This window comes from Chanodichthys erythropterus, chromosome 3 (assembly GCF_024489055.1).
Source record: "Chanodichthys erythropterus isolate Z2021 chromosome 3, ASM2448905v1, whole genome shotgun sequence".
NCBI classification, from domain to species: Eukaryota; Metazoa; Chordata; class Actinopteri; order Cypriniformes; family Xenocyprididae; genus Chanodichthys; species Chanodichthys erythropterus.
In genome coordinates, this window is record NC_090223.1 from 40,796,731 (window position 1) to 40,814,388 (window position 17,658).

The following is a 17,658-nucleotide window of genomic DNA, read 5'->3' on the forward strand; positions in this document are numbered from 1 at the left end:
ATGTTCTATGCTTTGTATTCCTTTCAGATCCTGGTAAATTTAACTTTACCCCCCGCCTTTTTCACATGAGTGCCCAATCAGGAACGTTCAAAGGGGTGGAGCTCATTAGCCCCTCCCATGTTAATGGAGTAATTACAGCGATGCCTTTCCTCCAGGATAAGTTATATGCTGTGCCACATCCAGGTGAGAGCAAGCAAGTTCACATACACAGAAACACAAGTGCACATAAAGGCTTTTCACACTACACTGAACCACAGAATAACTTTTAAGGCAGCATTAAAGTAATGTTTCCGATAATTCCGAGAGCACATGAAGGCAGCATTACAAACCGCTGGATGGCGCGATTGACCAGTCAGAATGAAGTACTCCACAGAGCCGTGTAATAAGATACAAATACACATAACTTTGGTGTTTCCTGACATACAGAAAGTATTATGTATTATTTTTTTCCTCACACTGCTGTGGTGTTGTAACATTCTCTCGGCAGCTCTCTTCCTGCTGGATAACTATCTGGAGGTCTATTTATGGCAAAGTTGTGAAGTTTCAGTCTCACAGCACCCCCACTGGGACAAAGAGAAGAAGTGCGCCATGGAGACTGTCTTACAGTACTGCAAAGGTGAGTTTGGATTTGACGAAAAGATATAAGGGAGCACAGATGCTGTTCAGAAGCCTTCTGTTTCTGTTTTGTAAGCTGTTTTTGGTGTTTTGTGTTCAGAGAGAAATCCCAGACGGCCCCCCATGGCGTACCTTATTGATGAAGGGGCAGAGCCTCTCACCTTTACTAATATATTCCCTTCATGGGAGATGAGACTGACACAGGGAGTACAAGTGAGTGAGGACAAATCATCATCATTGTCATATACTGTACATGAGTGAGTGCTTATATGATTTACACTAAAGTCTCATTTAAGTATTTGTTTGTGTTTTCTTCCAGGACTGCACAGTGTGCAAAAAGCTGACTTTTGTGCAGGATGCTCTAGCTGCCCTGAATAAGACCCAGTTTCCCCTTAAGGATCTGCTCAAGAGACCTTTACCTGAGGGAGTGGATCCTTTACACCTGGAGAACTACCTCTCTCAGCACGATTTCAAGGTCTAACATTAAAACATAATATAGATTACAGTATGGTTGACTGACTCACAGGGTGAGCTTCGAAAGTATCGCAAAAGCAGCTTTTTATTGTCATCAATTATTTGTACACTGCATTTTGAATCTAAAATTGTATTTTATATGCATATTTAATTTATATCAAGTGAGTCTTGCATTGCCAAACCTTTTTTTTGTATGTGTCATTTAAGGGTGGATTATATATATATATACTTTTTTTTTTTTTTTTTTTTTTTTTAATATATAATAAATAATCATTTAAAACAATCAAATACTTAGTTATTTAAATAATTGAATACATTATTTTACAGACATACACAACTATTCAAAAGTTTGGGCTCAGTAAGATTTTTTTATACTTTTAATGTCTTTTATGCTCACCAAGGCTGAATTTATTTGCTTAAAAATACGGTAAAAAGAGTAATATTGTGAAATATTGCTTAAGAAACATTTCTTATTATCAATGTTGAAAGCCGTTGCACTGCTTAATATTATTGTAGAATCCATGATGAACTTTTTTAGACTCTTTGATGAATAAAAATTCAAAAGAACAGCATTTATTTGAAATATAAATCTTTTGTAACATTATAAATGTCTTTACTGTCACTTTTGATCTATTTAATGACTCCTTGCTGAATAATTTCTTTAAAAAATAAATAAATAAATAAATAAATAAATGCAGCCTTGGTGAGCATAAGTGACCTAAAACATTAAAAAAGATTTTTAAAAAATCTTACTGACCCCAAACGTTTTAACAGTAGTATATTTCAGAAAATAAAGCAGAAAATATATATGTAGAATATCTAGTTAACTACAAACTAAAATATATAAAGTCTTATAAAACTAAAATTTGGTTTCCAGGCAGAATTAAAAAAGTGTGGCTTTTAAAGTAAGCCAATCAAATTAATGCTCACCTTATTAATAAAATAGGGATTAATATCAAGTAAACTATTAAGTCTAACAGGTTATCTTACTATCTTCTTGAAGGAAAATAAAAGAATCAGGGAAAGGTTGAAGTAACTGCCCTGTTTGTTTGTTTTAGGCTGCTTTAGGAATGACATGGAATGACTACAACTGTCTGTCAGATTTACAAAAACTGGACCTGAAGAAAAGCAAGGGACTTTACTGAGTGTCAGCAGCTCTGTGACCTAGGCTCAACAGGAAGCAATATTTTAACAAGATCGGTTTGTAAGAGGACATGTTCTTGATGGTGGTCATGTGTACAGTGTAACTGTGAGTGTGTTTAACAGTGAGTGTGTCTTTTGGTCTGCTTCTCTTCAGTCTGCTGCTTCTTATAATGCCTAATGTCCAGTGCTCATTTTGGCCAAAAGCTTTCTGCTCAAAAGCTAGACAAAACCATTAACTACGACTTTGAGAAATAGCTTTCATGTTCTTCTTTCTTCCTCACCATCCTCCATTGCAGCTGTTTCTCTTCCCTCTTTCTTTATCTATTCCTGTCTACCTTTTATCTCTCCTCTCTACACAAAGCAGCACATGTGAATAAAGGTCTGATTGTTTTACTGAACTTGCAGTTGTGTTTAGTAATGTTTATTTTAAAATAAAAAAAGTTATGACATATTTTCACTGTGAAAATTTTATTCAACTTTACAAATCTCAAATGCAACCGAACAAGAATTGATGAAATGGAGGAACAAGCAAGAAATGCCAGTAAAAATATTGCAAAAAAAAAAAAAACCCCAATACAGGAATCGAAAGAGGAAATACTGATCGTTAACAACAGTATGATGAAATATATTCTTATTATTGAAACTGAATATATGATTGATATCTGTATGTAATACATGAATTACAGAATACTGTGTGTTTGTGTGTGTGTGTGTGGTTCCTGAAAGTGTAAAGTGTAGTGGGGGGTTGAGGGAAGGAATTAGTGTGGATTTAGACTTCATGTGACTCTGAAAAATTACAGGCCACAGCTAGATAGCAGATGGACACAAGAATATGAGTGTTTTGCTTGCTGCATAACTGTTCACATCCAGCTAGTTACACTGTTCAAATTTGGGGTCAATAATAATTGTATAAATTCAGAAAGGATGCATTAAATTTATCAAAATTGACAGAAAAAAAAAAAAACATGCATAGTGTTACAAAACATTTCTATTTCAAATTAATGCTGTTCATTTGAACTTTCTGTTCATCAAAGAATCCTGAAAAATCACAGGAATAAATTACATTATTTTACTGCATTAAAATATATTAAAATAGAAAACAGTTATTTTAAATGGTCCTAATATTTCACACTATTACTGTTTTTACTGTATTTTTGATCATCATTCTTGGTGAGAATAAGAGACTTCTTTAAAAAAAATATTGTTTTAAATCTTACCAAACCTTTGAACTGTAGTGTATACACCATGAGAGAAAAATACCATCTAATAGAAAAGTATTATATCAACTTCACATGTGATTGTGTTATGTAAATATCTCTTCAAACTACTGAATATTGACCATGTTATTTTTGTTGAGTTTGATTTATTGACTATACAAACTGATCTGCAAATGAGACTGAACTGGAAATAAGGAAATGAACCAGAACTTGTATATTTTAGAGAGAGAAAAAAACAACAAAAAAAAACACGAATGTTTATGCTAATAATTAAAATGAGTAAATAATGCATGAAAACATAGCATGTATTATTTTAAAACAATACACCAAGTAGACTTAAATATGAGTCAAGAGAAAGAAAAGGTAGACCTTATTTTGTTTATATAAGGATTAGCTAACAAACTTAGCAATACCATTTAGCATATTTGATTTGGTTTATACATTCATGTTTTTGATTGTCTACTATATACAGTCAAACCAAACATTATTCACACATTTTTGATATATTTTAACTAGTAGGTGCAGGACACTATAGTGTAAGTGAGGATAGCAAAATAAAGTAAACTGTGACATATACCCAAAAATTCTTCATACAGTGGACTACCAGTAAAACTGATACAAATTTGAAACCAAAAATTATTCAGACACTTTGACCTGACCATGTTTTGCTGAAGTGTTATCTGACATAATTAAGATTAACACTGAGATCTTGTCATATTTTATTACAGTTTCTTTTAAACTATAGTGAATAAACTGTATTGATGAATGAAATGTTCAAGGTGTCTGAATACATTTTGGTTTGACTGTACATTTGAATCCAGCATGTCAGATAGTATGACCACCAGAGATTAAGCTGGAATGTAACAGATAAAATGAAAGATACAGTGAAAGAGAGAAAGAAACAATATTTGGAAACAAGGCTAAGCTAAGGTGCCTTTCTCTTTCATACCATGGATGTGCTGAGGTATTGTCCACTAAATTACATGCTCTTTACAGGTGCATACATAATAGTGTGTGTACATATAAAGTCTTGTGAGTGATTCAGATTGACTGCTCCCTCTCTGGCAAACCTCTCTCTGGTTCAGATGCTAAAGCCGCCTCTCTCAACACGACCATGTGATCCTCGGCTGCGTGCAGTGATTGGTCGATCCAGTCCAGGCTGCCAGACATGTGACAGGCGTTTCGTGTCACCAGTACCAAGTGACTGACCGACAATAGTAATGCTGTGGCCCTGGTCCAGAAAACAAGTTGGCAAAGTCAGTGCACTTCTTTGAAAAAACTTAAAGGGTTAGTTCACCCAAAAATGAAAATTCTGTCATTTATTACTCACCCTCATGTCGTTTTCGCACGTCAAGCAAAACATACTTGAGCTTTGTTGATGAATGTTCATATATGTGAATTAAAGCCTAAACTATATCTGTTCAGCATATAAAATGATTGTCTCTTCAGACTGAACCGCTCAATTCATATGGATTAGTTTTACAATCTCTTTATGAACAGTTTGAAGCATCAAAGTGTCATTTGCGTAGCTGTCTATGGAGGGACAAAAACATCTCAGATTTCATCAAAAAGATCTTCAGTCATGTTCCAAAGATAAATGAAAGTCGTATGGGTGTGGAAACGACATGAGGGTAAATAATAATGACAGAATTTTCATTTTTGGGTGAACTAACCCTTTAAACATACAATAGACCCTGCTAGCATATGAAGTTACCTGGCATCCAGAAGAATGGGGTCCAGCGGAGGATACATGGATCGAACCACGTCATCCACCCTGTGATGGCACAAAGTGTCAGTATCAGCACTCTCATATGTATCGTATCAACTCCTCAAACTGTTTACCTTGGGCTGATGCGTTTGGCCACGGTGATGATGTCATTCAGGCTGGCAGGTGCTTTGACCTTTGCTCCAGAGCCCATTGTCATGGCAACTAGCTTTTCCGTGAGAGTGTGGCATATCTGTACAGAACCAGGATGCTCATTTAATTAAGCCAAAGGAAAAATTGTGTATCATTATACTTACACTATATTACTTTTCAAATGTTTGTGGTCAGTATGATTTTTTTTTTTTTTTTTTTTTAGAATTTTTAAAAAGAAATTAATACTTTTATTCAGGATGCATTCAATTGATCAAATATGGCAGTAGAGCATTTATAATGTTACAAAAGATCTATTTCTAATAAATCTCTATTTCAAATAAATTCTGTTCTTTTGAACTTTATAGTCATCAAAGAATCTTAAAAAAAATTATGACAGTTACCACAAAAATGTTAAGCAGCAGCAACTGTTTTAACATTGATAATAATAAGAAATGTTTATGCTGATTTCTGAAGGATCATGTGACACTGAAGACTGGAGTAATGATGCTGAAAATTCAGCTTTGACCACAAGAATGAAATGGAAAACAGTTATTTTGAAACTGTAAAAATATTTCACAATATTACTTATTTTGTTGTATTTGATCAAATAAATGCAGCATTGGTGAGACCTAAACATTAAAAAAGATTTAAAAAATCTTACCGACCCCAAATTAACCATGTCTTTAAACATGCATTATATTATATTATATTATATTATATTATATTATATTATATTATATTATATTATATTATATTATATTATATTATATTATATTATATTATATTATATTATATTATATTATATTATATTATATTATATTATATTATATTATATTATATTATATTAATTATATTATAGAGTTCATGTATTTGATCTTAAAATTTGAGCACAAAATCTACCTTCAGAATTGCAATGCAGTGAGACACAAGACCACTGAGAGAAAGAGATACCAGTAAAGTGTTAATAACAAAATATTATTATTAATAAAAACATTATGGTTGTGAACATGAATGTGGAGAGAAGGCATACGAGGCATCTTCGATCCAGTCTTCGTTCTCCAGCATGGCCTCAATATGAGGATTAGTGATGACAACATCATCCAGCTCCAGCTCTGATGGCTCACTCTGAGTCTCCATCGCTCCGATCAAATCCACTGTAGGTCTAAAATATATATATAAAAAAGAAGAGTAGATGTTTTTTTCGTGTCTCAGAATGAAATGTTGGAATGCACAATGATGATGCCTGCTTAATCCTGAGTGTGGGAAGATGAGGTCATGCTGTATTCTGTAGTACACTTAGAATACATACTTAGAATCAAACTGGTGCAGAAAGTCTGGAGGGTGGCAGTAACGATGGCGGCACACAACCACCAGTGCCACAAATGATGCCAAGAAGATGGTGGCGAGTACACCGATGGCCACGATCACCACCGTCTCCATGCTTGTGGTGATGATGAACGAGGATTGTCAAAAGTTGCTTGTCTGGAGTTTGTAGTTGCAAAAGCTAGTTTCTGAGGAAATAAATATAAGAAGACTTGTGTTTTTTTATATCAAAACAATAACTTTTTAATTAATTAAACTCTCTATCTATCTATCTATCTAAAATTTATATTAAAATGTATTTTCTAGTACAGAGCCATCAAGGCTTGGTTTTATCTTTGTGTTGCCTGAAGGACCAAAGAAAAAGTATCATAAATGTAGTTCCAAACGTAAGTTCGGGAGAAGCCTAAACATTCAGTCCAGTCAATCATCATTACGAGCGTATATAAGCAATCACTACATCATCCCAGCGACAATTCTTCCAGCATCCCTCGTCCTCCCCATCTCCCCCTCTATTTCACTCATTCTCCCTCTATGCAGTACTGTTATAGGGGGGTTTAACTCGGAGCTTGAGTCGAGCCTCGGGTTCGAACCTCCTTCGAGGACAGCAAGGCAAGTTTGTTTTACCATTAACCATTCAGACTGAATGGGCAGGCGAACTTGTGAATGTGACTTTAGTAATATTGTAACATGTAAAGTAAATAATGTCTTGTTGAAAACATTTCCTCCCATTTACTCTCCTTATGCTTCACAAAATACAGAGATAACAACTTGATTTATACGTTTATCTTGATCATTTCACTTTTATCTAGACTCTTTTCAACTGAATATGGCTTTCATCCACTCTCTCTATGATGCTTACAAGCAGTCTTTTTTATGAGTGTATGTATGCAAAATGAATGAAGGAGTGTTTTTGTGTACCTGTGTCTAATTGTGTGTATGTAAGGGCCACACCTATCAGACCTTTGATCAGTCAGTCATTAACCTGCTCACAGTGTATATGTGTATATGTCTGGCACCATGTGTCTGTATCACTCTCATTAATGCTGTATGCTGTGTTTACCTTGCCCTTTCAGTAAAAACCAGAGGCAATGCTGAATATTTCAATTTAGGCACAAAAAGACTGTTTTTTAAAACATGTTTTTGAACATCGATGGTTTTAGGATTACAGTTGGGCCTATATCCCAACAGTCTTGAAAACGTACTTTCTATTTCACTTCTAATCCCAAAAACAACAAACCGAGAAATATTGTTCATTTAAAGCATTTTGTCTTTTCAGCGATTCAATGCTTATTCAACATGGGCAGCAGTTACAACACATAAGAAGTAGTATTTCAATCAAGATGATTATGTGAAATTGTGTTTTGGAATGCTGTAATTCCCTAATCGGATTATTTTGAACTCTCCTGGCCGTATCATACTGTGCACTCTCCATAGGCTCTTATTCAAATTCACCCAGGCGTTCAGAGACACTGGATTAACCTTTACGGTTTTGATGAATACAATGTATTTTGGGGAAACAAAAACAATTATGTTATCACAAATTTTACACCATGTGAAAGGAAACAGAGAAAAGCATTGCCTTGCTAAGGAAGATGGTCTTTGGTTACAGATACATTATTTTGATATCCATGCAGACTTGAGTTCATGCAGCCCAAGTAAACAATTAATAAAGAAATGAATGTATATACAAAGAACAGCTTGGTAGATTATTTACAAATTGTAGTCTGTAAATGATTACAAATTACAAGATGAAAATTACATGTTTTATGTAATACAATCAAACTACTTTTAGTTTATTTTTGACCTAATTCGTTTATCACGTTGATTTGAACAGGAAAATCTTATTTTTATAATAAATATTGATATACCATATTGATATAAAAATACAAAGAGAAAGAAATACATTACATATTTTTGTTATCAACGACATGAAGCACATTAAACATTACATTATGTCAGTGTTTCCCAAACTGGGGCTTGTGAAGGAACTGCAGTTGATGAAAAGCTAATATAGTAAGTCAATAATGATAATAATGATAATAATAAAATAATAATAAAAACAATAAAAATAAAACACTTACTAAAAAGATGATATATAGACAGTATTCTCAATTTAGGATGAAACTTAAACAAAATATAAAAGCGTTTTGAGTAGTGGTCGGTGGGAATGTATTGATTATGATCTATTGATGATCACTATGATCTACTGAACATAGAAGTTAACGACTTAAAGTTATTATAAAGTGTTACCAAAGCATTAACAAATATCAGAAGTGTGTGAACTGTTATCGACCTAAACACAGTAGCTACTCTCCTCCATTTTACTCCTAAATGTCTAAAGGATTCGATGTTTGGCATGATGTATATACAAATAAAGACTTTCAAGCTATTGAATATTCACACATCTGCACTGAAACAAAGAAAGCTATTCTAACCAAATCAGCTAATACAGACCGAACACAAGAAAAGTCAAACTGATATGTTTATAAGTTAGTTATTTAATTTAAATGTCATTAAATTCAAACAAAAGAAAAACGAAAGCCTGTTTTCTGTCTGTCACTTTTGACTCTCTTAATTTTTTTTGTGTTATCATTAAAACAGCAAGTTACAAATCGCTTAAGTATTCACATAGGTCAGTTATACAGTCATTTGCGATTTAAGTTGTATTTTCTAATCTTACCTATATATCTTTTCCATTTTATGGCGTTTGTCCCACGACACAAAGCGCGTTTGGGCTGGACAGGCGGAGACGGCACGGAGATCTCCAGCGCGGGAGCGCGCAGAGCAGAGCAGCGCTGTGAACTTCGCTCCTGCCCGAATCGCGCGCTTACATCCACAGACGTCAGCTATTTTGAGCCACCAGGGGTGCTTCTAAATATCCCTCCTCGTTTCCTCGCTCCTCCGTCCTCCATCCTATGACCCGGAAACCGATGGAGCTCAGCCATCTTGAAGGACATCTCAATTCTCTAATTGCACCGCGAGGAGGTGAGGAACGAGAAGCGAGGAAGCTTCCCGAGGAGTCATTCACGAGCCTTGTGTTGTGTTGGCGAGCGCATGCGGGCTTTTCCATATTGCGCATGAGCAATACCTGGGGGCAGTTCGGCGCGCTTGCTCTATGGTGCAGTGGTTATACAGGTTTTAAAGCACGAGTGTGTGAGAAAGTCATTAAGTCACCCAACTTTTATTAAAAAGATTCCGCAGTTATTTGCTCTGTAAATGGACATTTTGAATGCACAACAGAAACACTGAATTTCAAATACAGGCTCCAAGCAAGACGAACAGAGAGAAGTATGCCATTTCACAGCTCTTCTAGGAGAGAACAAGCTAGCTTCATCTCTACATTTAGAAAGCACAAGAAGCTAACCACAATTTTTTTTTTTTTTTAGTTGGCACCTTAACATAGGCTATGTATATATTTGTTTCTTTGACTCGCAAGCTGCATGTTAATATGACAACCTTAAGACATTAGCAGTTCAGAATGTCCAGTTTATGCAACACTTTCTTTATTTAACAATGTCACTGGTCCAAATTCGTGAGAAGGACATTTATTTGGTAGTTAAAATCACAAATGGATGATTTTTTTTACATTTAAAACATACACTTTGCTTGGCAACTACACCACTAATCCATCCCATAGCCTAAAAAGTTACTAACCCTCAAAAAATCAGCATGATACATTTGGTAAAATTTCATATTACAGTCACAAAGTTTAATTTGTTTGCAAAAATATGAAAAGCAATGAAATGAAAGTTGTATATTTTGACTTCATTTGATGCTGGCATACTCAGAGTGCTCTTCCATGACAGTCTGTTTGTCAGCTGGTTTGGCAGCAGTCTTGACATGGACAACAGAAGTGTACGTCACCTCATCCTGGAGAGAGAGGAAAAGACGATGGAAGACGAGACGAGAGGAAGAGATTTAGTTAAAAAAAATACCTACATGTAGCTACATATGCATTTATGCATACACATAATACACTCTGACTGACCTCATTTTGATCTTGTTTTAAGTTTTGTCCTTGAGTTAAGTTATCAGGAATTACATCAGCCTAAAGAAAGAGACATCATGATCAGAACACACACACATACAGATGCTGCTCTTTTTTCATTCAGCTAGTAAATACATACACGCATGACATGTACAGTATCAACATATTAAATATTTATCTGAATGAACTTCAGAGAATTCGTCTCACCTGATTCTCATTTTCACTACACACTAGCACAAGTCCATCATTGTTCATCTTTTTGACATCTCTCCTTCCTAGAAATGAACAAATCTTAGCCAAATTGCTGTGAAATATGAAATCAGTCTAATGTCAGACAAATCACCAATTTAATGATGGTGTGGCTAAAAAATGATGGAGGTAAGTTTATAATAATTGAAGCTTAAAGTCCTACATTTTACATCCTTTTGACATATGTATTATTTCTATTAATATTTCATATTAGTTCAAAGATTGTATATAAAATGTAAAATAAAATATAAAACTTTTTCACGTTAAATTTGTGCTGAATAACATCAAATGCAATGTGATGGTAAGTAAATTATTTTAACATTATTTAAAAAAAAAATCATTCATTATTTCATTATCAATCATTATTTAAAAAAAAAGGTTTTGAGAAGCCAGTCTTATTCCAATTTGTACTATTATCATTACTGTATCTCTCTCTGTGTGAGTGTGTATCTGTGTGTGTGTGTGTGTGTGTGTGTGTGTGTGTGTGTGTGTGTGTGTGTGTGTGTGTGTGTGTGTGTGTGTGTGTGTGTGTTTGTGTACCTCTGCATTTCCAGTAGATCAGTGCCAGTACTGCTAGTAACATTACTACTGGAAGCACTGACAGCAGAATGAAGACTGAAAAAAGAAAAAAAGAAAACCCATGCAGACACACACACACACACACACACACACACACATCTAAAATACTATGAAGACACTAACAGGCAAAAAAAAAAAAAAAAAGATAAAAAAAAAAGAAAATTATCTTTAAAGCATTGAGGCGGTTACATACGGCTTTTGTTGTCTGCCTCTTGAACACGGAGTCTGATGTTGACGTGTTGTTGTTGAAGCACAGAGCAATGATATTCTCCCTGATCTTCTGTGTTCAGGTCTGATATGAGTAGAGAGAGATTTCCTGGAGAGGTTTGATCCAACAGCTTGACTCTACCTCTGTGTCTCTCACTCTGTTCATTTGGGTAAATTTCTTCAGGTTTTGTTTGGTTTAGTGGAGTATATGTCCATGTAAGCTGTAGAGGTTTGTCCTGTAGTTCAGTACAGGAACAGGGCAAAACTACAGACTCTCCAGAGTGTCCCGTCACCTCGACCGTCTGTTTATTCTGGTCCAGATCACACCCTGACAACACATTCACAACAGTTAGACTGACATTGACATTTACACTTTACTGAAAGAAGAAAACATATACTGCATTTTGAGAAATATGGGTTTCATACGAAAATATTCCATTTACCTTTTATATTTACCCGAATGTCTGTATAATTTCTGCCTAAAATCTCACACCTATATGACCCTTCATCCTCCTTTCTGAGGTCAGAAATGAGCAGAGACAGATTTGCTGGGAAACTTTCATTAAACAGTTTCCATCTGCCCTTGTAGTTTTCATTTTTGAATACTTCATTTCGTTGACTCCCGTGTAACACGAGCCAGGTGAATTTGACTGTAGATTGAGGGTCAGTACAGGAGCAGGGCAGCAGGACTGATCCACCTGTGTAACATGTTACTTCTTTAGACTCTCTATTACCAGAAAGTTGACAACCTGCAGACAGAGAGAGTTTCTTTCAGAACGGATCAATGTGAGCTTTAGAGATTAACATCAAGAAGAAGAGTTTTATTATACCATCATTGAATAATAATTCAGCATGCTAAAATGAAATAAAGTTTCACAGGCAAGATAACAGAGCATGAGACACAATCTGAGCTTTAAGTTCTGCTCAGGGTGTCAGACTCGTATAACTATATGACAAATATTCAGTTTAAATTAAAATTCACATTAATCATCTACATCAGTGTTTCTGAACCCTGGTCCGGGAGTACTGTCAGCACTGCACATTTTAGGTGTCCACCTAATCAAAACACCTGATTCAACCCATCCGCTTATCAGTAAAGACTTCAAGACCTCAGATGGATGTGTCGATAAAAGAGTTCAAAATAGCATGTGCACATCCAAAATAACTCAATCAAAAATTAACCTTAGCTAAAATACAAAAGAATCGGTTTGCCTGACAAAGACCTTGTGGTCGAAACATTGCAAGTTAATAAATGTCTTTGATTGTTAAACATTTCTTTAATTTCTACAGTTATTTACTATATATCACCCAGTATTATACTGCTAATTCTCTTTACAGTAAATAACTGTGATTCCCTTTGCATCATGGGAATTTTCTGTGACGTCAAACACCACATCCAGAGATTTAGGCCTACTGTATTTTTTAAATTTGCAGTACTGTATTTGCTGTAACGGTCTCTCAGGCAACATTTTTTTTTATTTTTTTGTACATTTGGTTTGACACGATCTGCCTTGGCTGTCTAAATTGGACACACTGAAGTGACTGGACCTTTGCAAAGTGCAAACCTGTTTGTCCCCTTGGAGTACCATACTTCAGAAATATTACAGGGCATCAGTTTAGAGTCTGGGATTTGTCGTGTTGTGCCGGAGCATCCAGAGTGTAAACTCACTGATTATAATGGGTTCTGTCTTTTGTTGGATCGCGCTGTTCGTGTGGATCCAGCACAGCAGTAGGCCTACCACAATCTGCGCGGTGTACCAATGCACCTCATGAAAACTTATCCCTGAGAGACACCAGCAAGCAAGGCAAAACATTTTCTTTACCACGGTAAACTGCGTTAATAGAACTACCAAGGCAGTCATTTTGACCGTTTTAAAGATTTGCAATGTAATAACTTTGTTGAAATAAAACCCATATAACTACAGTTCCATGACTTTTCTTAAATGAATGTAAATTTTATTTTAACATTGTTATTTTATTAAAATTACAAAACACAAAAGAGTTCTGAGTATTTCTACCTTGAATGGCCATAGCGGTCAATTTGACCGCACATATTACAGGCGTTGTATCTCCTCAGCGCTTTTTCCCGCCGTTAAAGATGTGCGTAGCTGTTGCCTAGCAACCTTTCTCTGGCAGTTTTGTATGCTTTTGCTAAGCTAAAACTTAGCTTTACCGTCAAAATGGCAACAAGAAAGAAAATGACTGTCACTGAGGTTTTATCCTTGCTTGAGAAGATTGATGATGCAGTCTGATGGAGGAGCAGAGAGCGATGTCTCTTGGTCTCTTGACAGTTCGTCTGACACTGATTCTGAGAGTGATTCAGAGATAATTGTGATTAGTATAAATAGTGATTCTGCATAAAATTGTTTCCGATTCGTGTGGTCCAAACATTTCCGATAATGCTAAAGCATTGTAAACTCCAAAAGTCAAAATGTATTGAATAAAGACAGATGTAATCATTTCCAAAATTCACAATATGTTTTTATCTAACGAAATATTCTGCTTCATTTTATATTTGTTGACATTTTGACTTTCAAAAACAACATTTTAACTGCGGTGAAAAACTTTGATCTCCAGCTTGCCGGATGCAAATTGCGGAAAGCAAATTGCGGCATGCACTTTTGTGGGAGGTCTAGTAGCTCTTACACAATAATATCACGAACATATTATATTATGTATGCTTAAATTACCCCACATTTTTCATAAAACATGACCATAGAAGCTTTGAAGTAAATATAACATGACAAAAATGACATTCACTGCTGTCTGGTATGAACAGTCAAAATGACCGCTATTGGCAGTAGTTATAGAATTCCGGTAGTGCTAGTGTTTAACGTTTCATTTTACAAAATATTGTTAGATTATGGAACTTAATTTTTACTGCAATTTTTGTGTTTTAAAGGCAACTGAAACAAAAGCACCAATTTTCGCCGGTGACTGCTGGCAAGATTCCTGTTCCTGAGGTAAGCTGTACTTGAAATCATATTTTTACTTACATTTCCTTTCAAAAGCAATGTTTTCTGCTGATCTTATTGTAATTAGTGATGCAAAGTCTGATTCATTTCTATGAGCCGGTGTCCTGGCATTTTTTTATCCTACCCGTCAGATTGTCCTTGGCTTAGGCTACTGCATGTGCGCACATCAATATTACATCATTTTTGTCATGAAAAATAACACAAAATTACTGTATTTGCATTATTGTAACAGCAGGTTTAGTATTGGTGTAGCTGTAGCCATTAATAAAGCACAATCTGATAAGTAGCATTTTTCGCTAACGATTTATACTTGTTCTAACGATTAATGCTATATCATATTGTGCTACCACTACTGTACTTGCATTATTATAAGGGGTTGGGTAGCACATTATAAGGGTAGCACAAATTGTCAGAACACCTGTCCTTTTCGGACAGTTTGGCTCATTGAACCGTTTCAGAAAGCCAATTCATAGGTTCCTGCGTCATCATGCTATGATGCCACTATGCATTTCTTTTCTAACAACTCAGTGTCAAGAATAAACTCATTGGTTTCACTTAACAATAATAATCTTCATGTATAATAAACCATAGTAAAAAATTATTTACATCTCTCGACAAAACATTTTTGTAGGTTTTAATCAAATGTTATTTAAAGCAGTAGTCATAATAAGCATATTTTCAGTAGGTGCCTCAGGCTTGCATATTGTCAACTCACTCATCAGACTCCTTGGCAAACTTCGACAGTTGGTTGAACCGGCTCAATCGGTTCTTTTTGAGTCGGACGAGCTATTCGGCTTGTGCGTCTTGCGTCATCGACCCGGAACTAAAGTTCGATTCAGTTCGATTAGTGAACCGGTTTAAAAGCACGGCCACAACGAAATTTTGCAGGCCAAAAATTTCATTGTCATTGGCAATAGTATAGTTGAAGCACAGCTAATTCAAACCAAGTAGCTTTGTGTTGCTCAACGCAGCAAATTCTCATTGAACAACTGATTAAAACTCGCCATTCCCACCCCCCAAAAAGTTTGTTACATTAGCAATATTTGAAGCAACCTGTGGATCCACTGGTGCAGACTAGGTAGGTTTCTAAATTTGCTAACTTTTTATCAAACAAGTGACTTTGCATCATGTCTAACATTATGTTTATTTCATACAGCAAATGAACCAATCAGATGATGGACCATTTTCTTTGTTCAGTCTCACCAGATTAAATTTATCCAGGTAAGATAAGAGAGATTTCAAAGATGTGCAGTGTTGGGATACTCCAGGACCACGGTCATGAACCACTGACCTAAATCACTCAGCACAGAATCACAGAATCACAACCATTGATGACCGATTAATGTCACTCTTAATAAAATTGTTTATAAATATGGACTTACCTTCAGTAAAGTGCAGCATAAAGAGGAAAAGGACACTTTGATACTCCCTCATGACTAATGCTGTGAACTCACACACTGATGGTCCAAACTTACTCACTCTCCACTTTATCAGTGAATGTGAACTGAGTCTTAATTCTGCTGGTTTTCTTTGAAGTCTTCAGGAACTTAGACATTTTGCGCCATTTCCTCTTTTCATCAGCTGTGAAATACTACTTCCCTTCCTGGATCACAGACACACAAACATATATGCTGTTTCCAAATACTGCAGCTCATGATTTAACATTTAGAGAGTTAAATGATTTACATTTAGTCAGTAGATTCACAGTGTTGTCTGTTTTATGGTTGTTAAGCTGCTGATTTTGCTCAAATTGAGGACTGAATTATTGCTTTGAGCTCATCAAACAGAAATGATCCTCATTTAAAGCCATGAAAACATATGAATATTTCATCTCAATTAGCAGATTAATTTGACTGTCAAACAATAAAAAAGTAATAGGTAGCAGTGGATTTTACTCTAAACAGAGTTTTCCAAATCTCAGACAGATTTCACGATGTTCATGTTGTGTGAATGTGAAACTGAATATGATAATCTGATTAACGAAGTGCTTTGTCATTGAAAGATAATGCTGACTTCCTAAATATTAATGATTTGTGTTCTTTGTGCTGATAACCAGGGAAGGACTGGGACTAAAAAATGGCCCTGGACTTTGACTAGGCCCGGCCAAAGCAATCGGCGCCCGGAAGCTCAACCTGAATAAACAAATGATGGAATGGATTAAAAAAAAACAAAAAAAAAAACAGTCTTTTATTCCAAGATAGCATGGAATATATTATATAATATGCTGTTATAACAGCATATTATATAATCTATTCCATGCTGTCTTTAAATGAATTTATCACTTAATAATATTAATTAATTTATGCAGTAATTAATCTTACTGCACAAATACTAATACCACATCTAAATGAAAATACACCATTACAAATGTAGCTTCTGTATTCAAAATCTTAAGTATTTCTTAATATTAGCTACTGCATGTGGTCAGTTATTTTGCAACATTTAGCAGCTTCAGTATCTAAAATTCTGCATTTTTTTCCTCTCGCCTTCTCAGCCCCACCCTTTTCTTTCCGTTTTTTACAGCGGCCACGGTATGCATATTGTTTGTTTGTTTCTATGCTTCTTCTATCTAACGTCTTTGCTGTTGGTTTCTTCCTACTCTTCCACTTCTTCTTCTCCTTACTTGGCGGCCACGGCCAGTGCAGCTGACATCCAACTTAAAGGTGCACTGCTGCCACCTACAATACTGGAGTGTGAAACAAATTAGTGGGGAAAAAAAACAGGTGATGACTGCGTGCGTGGCGGGTGGTGGGCCGTCCTGGAGTAGGCGGCCGTTCTGTGATTCTCCAGATCACACAGATGGCCAGTCCGCCCCTGCTGATAACTGATTTGTGGTGATGTGTACATGTGTGTGTGTGTGTATGTGTGTGTGGGTTTGGCTATACTTGTGAGGGCCAAATGTCTTCACTTATACAGTGAAATATATTGTGACAACTGATTAGTGAGGACATTTTACTAGTCCTCACTAGTAAAAAAAGGGCTTATATTTTGGCCAAAGCATGTTTTTACTTAAATCTAGTGTTTTGAAAA

At 35.5% G+C, this 17,658-nt stretch overlaps 3 protein-coding genes across 5 annotated transcripts in view; 1 reads left to right on the forward strand and 2 right to left on the reverse strand.

Moving 5' to 3' along the window:
• Window positions 1–2,998, forward strand: part of svilc (supervillin c) — a 35,024-nt gene extending 32,026 nt beyond the window's left edge. Inside the window, exons 26-30 of the mRNA XM_067382288.1 lie at window positions 28–183; window positions 488–616; window positions 716–828; window positions 935–1,090; window positions 2,148–2,998. Coding sequence (XP_067238389.1) covers window positions 28–183; window positions 488–616; window positions 716–828; window positions 935–1,090; window positions 2,148–2,234 — 641 coding nt within the window. The 3' untranslated portion in view covers window positions 2,235–2,998. The remainder of the gene's footprint in view (window positions 1–27; window positions 184–487; window positions 617–715; window positions 829–934; window positions 1,091–2,147) is intronic.
• Window positions 2,999–3,134: 136 nt separating this feature from the next.
• tmem98 (transmembrane protein 98) lies at window positions 3,135–6,749 on the reverse strand. The gene is made up of 6 exons (XM_067382287.1): window positions 6,617–6,749; window positions 6,338–6,469; window positions 6,208–6,241; window positions 5,292–5,407; window positions 5,164–5,223; window positions 3,135–4,680 (listed from the first exon to the last, which is right to left on the reverse strand). The coding sequence occupies exons 1-6, from the start codon at window positions 6,745–6,747 to the stop codon at window positions 4,491–4,493; spliced, it is 663 nt and encodes a 220-aa protein (XP_067238388.1). The 5' UTR covers window positions 6,748–6,749; the 3' UTR covers window positions 3,135–4,490.
• LOC137017731 (junctional adhesion molecule-like) lies at window positions 6,693–16,151 on the reverse strand. Of its 3 annotated transcripts, none has more exons than XM_067382284.1 (8): window positions 16,011–16,151; window positions 12,097–12,402; window positions 11,640–11,981; window positions 11,408–11,482; window positions 10,826–10,893; window positions 10,619–10,678; window positions 10,415–10,500; window positions 6,693–6,818 (listed from the first exon to the last, which is right to left on the reverse strand). In XM_067382284.1, the coding sequence occupies exons 1-8, from the start codon at window positions 16,060–16,062 to the stop codon at window positions 6,812–6,814; spliced, it is 996 nt and encodes a 331-aa protein (XP_067238385.1). In that variant the 5' UTR covers window positions 16,063–16,151; the 3' UTR covers window positions 6,693–6,811. The 3 variants fall into 3 exon arrangements, with proteins under 3 accessions (XP_067238385.1, XP_067238387.1, XP_067238384.1); XM_067382286.1 differs by lacking the exon at window positions 6,693–6,818 and adding an exon at window positions 13,672–13,961 and having other exon boundaries at window positions 9,796–10,500; window positions 16,011–16,149; XM_067382283.1 differs by lacking the exon at window positions 6,693–6,818 and having other exon boundaries at window positions 9,798–10,500.
• Window positions 16,152–17,658: the final 1,507 nt, after the last annotated feature.

Bases quoted from the DNA above. Each gene is read 5' to 3' on its own strand.
- tmem98 (XM_067382287.1), bottom strand. From the start codon at position 6,747: ATGGAGACGGTGGTGATCGTGGCCATCGGTGTACTCGCCACCATCTTC. The intron at 6,242-6,337 runs GTATGCCTTCTC...TCTTTCTCTCAG, and splicing joins GACTGGATCGAAGATGCCTC to TGGTCTTGTGTCTCACTGCA. The intron at 5,224-5,291 runs GTAAACAGTTTG...GTGCCATCACAG, and splicing joins GCCAAACGCATCAGCCCAAG to GGTGGATGACGTGGTTCGAT.
- LOC137017731 (XM_067382283.1), bottom strand. From the start codon at position 16,062: ATGAGGGAGTATCAAAGTGTCCTTTTCCTCTTTATGCTGCACTTTACT. The intron at 11,483-11,639 runs GTATGTAACCGC...TTCTTTTTTCAG, and splicing joins AGAGGCAGACAACAAAAGCC to TCTTCATTCTGCTGTCAGTG. The intron at 10,501-10,618 runs GTCAGTCAGAGT...CTCTCTCTCCAG, and splicing joins TAAAACAAGATCAAAATGAG to GATGAGGTGACGTACACTTC.